At 35.3% G+C, this 4,687-nt stretch overlaps 1 protein-coding gene across 1 annotated transcript; it reads right to left on the reverse strand.

Moving 5' to 3' along the window:
- Nucleotides 1-212: 212 nt before the first annotated feature.
- On the reverse strand, nt 213-3,739 carry LOC134531341 (putative nuclease HARBI1). The gene is made up of 4 exons (XM_063367038.1): nt 3,027-3,739; nt 2,436-2,574; nt 1,402-1,609; nt 213-1,345 (listed from the first exon to the last, which is right to left on the reverse strand). The coding sequence occupies exons 1-4, from the start codon at nt 3,146-3,148 to the stop codon at nt 957-959; spliced, it is 858 nt and encodes a 285-aa protein (XP_063223108.1). The 5' UTR covers nt 3,149-3,739; the 3' UTR covers nt 213-956.
- Between the last annotated feature and the right edge of the window lie 948 nt (nt 3,740-4,687).

Here is a 4,687-nt window from a genome sequence, read left to right on the forward strand (position 1 = left end):
TGTGCTTTTAACAGATATTTTACTGTTTAGTAAAACTGCTCATTTACACTTGCCATATGACTTGACTATACTGTTTCACAGTATACTAAAGTATATATTTTAGCTGTGCTGGTATGGTAGATATTTGGGGTGTTTTATACGTGGCATCTCATAGACTTTGGAAAAAAAAAATTACCATATTGTAAAAATTGCCTTAATGAGATCAATGCATGTAAAATTAAGTATGTCTACATGAACTTCCTGTAATCCTACATAGTAAGCATTGCCTTTGATGACACATTTGCTGTAGCTAAGTGTATTCGTTGCCCAATTCACATACAAGATACTATGTTGTGCTGGTAAATAAGTATTTTTTGTAGTTGACCGTTTTTGTAATTTATTTACTCTTCTGCAATCCCACGATGGCTGTAAACAGTTTTAATAGTTGTTTAATCATTTATGAGTATTTACATAAGTATCAATACCACACTAAAACCATAAAATAAATTTATTATGGTTAAGGACCTTTGGAAAACTACTGTAAACTTACACAATTTTGTCATACAAAATTTTAATATATAATTAAAAACTTAACATAAAAATACAATGTTTAAATTAAGTTTTAAGTGACTTAAATACATGCATTGAAATCATTAATCTCAATTTAATTATTTTTTATCAGCTGTCCCCCGCCGCCGGAGGGATGGTGAACCACGTATTTCATCATACCGAATTCCGGTGAGATCATAAATAAATTAAAAAGTAATAAATTGCACAAATCATATACTCGGCACGTCACGTGTCACACATTACATTTTCAAAGCATTAAATAAATATGAAATCGTAAGCGTAAACCCGTCACTTCTTAGCAAATCTGTTACACTCCTATTTTTCACGTTTTATTTTTCAAACCATCAATATTTGGGTGCGGGGCGGATATTGGGTAGGTTTCACCATAGCTATACAAACAACTTGGTCTACATGAAATAATTATCAATAATACGTTGCCTTATCAACTGACCAGCTCGAAAGTTCTGGTTAACAACACCAACTTCATTCATGGCATCCATCCCCAAATCTTGAGGATGAACCAACAATTCATCTGGAAGATGCACATTTTCCTGCAGGCACATGTTATGTAGTACAGTACATACATTAACTATTCTGCTGGCTTGGTCGGGCTTGTAGTGCAGCACACGGTGTTTCAGCAGGCATCTCCAACGTGATTTCAGCAAGCCATTACACTGCTCAATTATACTCCTGGCTGTGCGCAAGCACTGGTTGTACCGCCCTTGTGGAGACAGAGGATCAACATCCTCCATGAACGGCGTCATCAGGCAAGGTTCCAGGGGGTATCCGCTATGACCTTATAAACAAAAAAAAAGGGCCAACATTTTCAGCACAGTTATCTATCATACTGACATAGCCCATTATAAATAGTATTGTTATTTACAAAAATGTTTTTTGTACTTGCCATAACAAACTCACTTAACAGCCAAGCATTTTGGTTCTGTCGAAACATTTCATGTAGTCCCTGTCTGAGACTGCAGTTGGCATAAATGAAGGAATCTTTTGTTGCCCCTGGGTATCTTGAATTTACATTTAATATTTTCATGTTTGCATCACACACCTGAAAATAAAATTAAGTTATTTGTTTATTTCATACACCTCACATGTCATGCATGCTCTTACTGACATAATCACCACACATATTTGCCAGGTAAAAGTGTTACCATGACACAATAACTTTGTAAAAATATTATACAAGTGATTGGATTACAAAATCATAAAATAGTGTAGCAGGCACATCACATTTATTTTAAAGTAGCAACTAAATGAAAACACGTTCAACCTTTTTAATGAGCCTCGATGTTATAGTGTCTAGTACATTCACCTCCCGAGGAGATGTGGTTCAATATTGAAGTGGGGGGAAGGTAAATGGCCTGAGCACCGATTTTTGCACACGACAATTGTGTCTCAATAATGCGGGCCACTTTTCAGGGATCTGTTATTTACCTAATTCCGGGTACTTCTTTATATCAGCAGTCAATAGCTCTGTACGTATTGAGGGCTGTCTAAACTTCTAAACTCTAAACTTTAAAAAATACCCTTGTAAACTAGTATAATTACAAACATCAGTTGAGCCATATAGTACGGCTGGAAATAAATTAGTATGTCACATAACAATCTTTGCATGTCAAAATCTTGACAGTGAAAATGTTTCCCAATTTTTTGATGTATGTAATTACCAATGTGGCAGTGGCAGCATGGCAAAATTTATATTGGGTTTAATGTTCAATATAATTAATAAAATATTTTTGTGCTACCAGAAAATGACACATGAGGTGGTATTCAACTTACAAACTTATTTGATGCCCACAGAATCAGGAATTTTGTGGTTACTGTCAACTTCACATCACAAAAAAAAATTCTACTAATAAATTACGATTTCTTACCAGTTGTACATTTATTGAATGATATCGTTTATAATTGAAGTATGCTCTTTCTTTAATTAAAGACAGGGTCATCCACTGGCGGTGCAACAATTGCCACATGGGTACCATCAATAGCACCGATAACCCCTGGGAAGCCATACTTTCTGAAAAACCTACACAAGAATTATTACACGGATAAACAATAAGCTCATGTTCAATACAATATGTACAATATGTTAGCAGAAAACTCATTTCATAAGTTATGCTGAATTTAATACTGTAGTTTGAACATTAAAAAAATTGTTTGTGTTTTCAGATCTAGGACAAATTTCTTACAATTAAACTCATCTTTTGAGAGGTATATATTATACAGTAACAACAGTAACAAGTAGCAAGACACAATTGGTGTATACAGTGTCTTTATATTTGGTATTTTATATGGTACTACAATTGACTCAAAGTACTCAATAACATATTGTTGGATGAAAGTGTAAGGAGAGTTGTCTACGGGAGTGGAATGACTCATATCGCCATACGACAGTCCAGTTGTTCATGTTTATTTATTTATTGTTTGAAAAAAGTCTATTTAACACTTGACCGTTTAGAACTTACATCTCTTTTAATGCTGCTGTTAATGCTGGATTTAAGTCAAATCTGACCCATCTGCAAAACAGATGCTGGTTGATGGCATTTGTGACCTCCGAGATGCTTCTACTAACTGATGACTGGTGCATAGCAGTGTACACATCCTGTCCAACATTTGATTGGTATGGTCCACATGCATAAAATCGCAATGTACTGAGTACCTAAAATATAGGTTTTCACAACTCCGTGTTATGTAGGCTTAGGCATAGGCCTATGAACACTGTCAGATTAAAAAGTTATCTAGTGTTTTATCGTTCAGGTAAAATTGTTCGACATTTTATATTCAACCCACAACTGATATTAAAATTGTAACATATGTAACATTATCAAGTCTCCAATGAATAACCTTAAGCATGTTTTTAAATTTGTTTAGCCATTTCACATAGTGCAAGTACTCTAGAAAATAGCACACTTAAAATTAAGACTAAGTAGCCCTAACTAGTGTTGTGTTTACAGTATTGTAATGAACATGTAGGCCTAACCATTAATGTTCAGTTTGGCATTAGGTAGCAGGCTACATAGGCTAATTTTAATGCGGATATACACAAGACATAGACGTTCACTTGGAACTAAATATGCCAGGCTATTACCACTGTCACAGGAACAAACCAAGCATTTTAACATAACTGCATTAGGCCTACCTATTTAAACCTGTATACTGCTAAATTATCTTTGAAGGATTTGTGCAATGGGAGTGCATGACTTGATGTAAGTTCTTGGACATACGCCATTGCTAAGAACTTTTTCTGTTGTGTTAGTTTTTCTTCAACAGAAAAAGTTCTTAGCAATGGCGTATGTCCAAAAACTTACATCAAGTCATGCACTCCCATTGCACAAATCTTTCAAAGATAATATCAATGCCCGGTATGTACCCGGTATGCATATTTCTCTGAGGAAGTTGGAAAAGAAATTAATTGATTTATCACAATGTTCGAATAACTTGACTTTTCTCTGTAAATGTCGCAAAGGGAGTCATTCCTAGAGGACTCACAATCAAATCCCCGGTCAACAGCAAACAGGCTCAACAAATCACCCGGAAAGCCAGCCAAAAGCTTCTGAGTGAAAGAATTGCCGCATATCACTGCAAAAAATCACACTTGAACAATGAAATTTCGGCACTACAGCTTGAAATTCAGTCTACTCTCAATACTAAAGATTTCAATTGCATTTATCAGTCCATCACGAATCTTGTCCAAAAGAGGTCTCTACAGTGCAAAGAGAAGCAAAAAGATAAATTAGCCAAACTGACGAGTATGGTGAATACAAAATCACACCCCACAACACAGAACATCAACACTATCGTTAATTCATTTTCAAGAAAGCTGTCCAATAACGAGGAAAATGTTTTACAAAAAGGCCTCAATTTCATCAAAACTCTGAAATCCGACCATACCATTGTAATCCTCCCAGCTGATAAGGGTCGTGCTACATTCATACTTGACAAACCAGACTATGACCAAAAAATTACCGATTTGATCACCACAGATCAATTTACAAAACTGGCAAAAAACCCCACAGCCAGCATTGAAAGAAAAGTGTACCAAACTCTAAAAAAACATCAGAATCACATCCCAGAAAAAACTAGATCAGAACTGACACCACACAGTAGTAAAGCACCCCACATTTAT

The sequence above is a fragment of the Bacillus rossius genome, chromosome 3 (assembly GCF_032445375.1).
Source record: "Bacillus rossius redtenbacheri isolate Brsri chromosome 3, Brsri_v3, whole genome shotgun sequence".
NCBI classification, from domain to species: Eukaryota; Metazoa; Arthropoda; class Insecta; order Phasmatodea; family Bacillidae; genus Bacillus; species Bacillus rossius.

Excerpts from the sequence above, each read along its gene's own strand:
- LOC134531341 (XM_063367038.1), bottom strand. The coding sequence starts at position 3,148 with ATGCACCAGTCATCAGTTAGTAGAAGCATCTCGGAGGTCACAAATGCC. Across the intron at positions 2,575-3,026 it reads ACAGCAGCATTAAAAGAGAT|TATGGCTTCCCAGGGGTTAT; the intron begins GTAAGTTCTAAA and ends TTTTTCAGAAAG. Across the intron at positions 1,610-2,435 it reads ATTCAATAAATGTACAACTG|GTGTGTGATGCAAACATGAA; the intron begins GTAAGAAATCGT and ends TTTTATTTTCAG.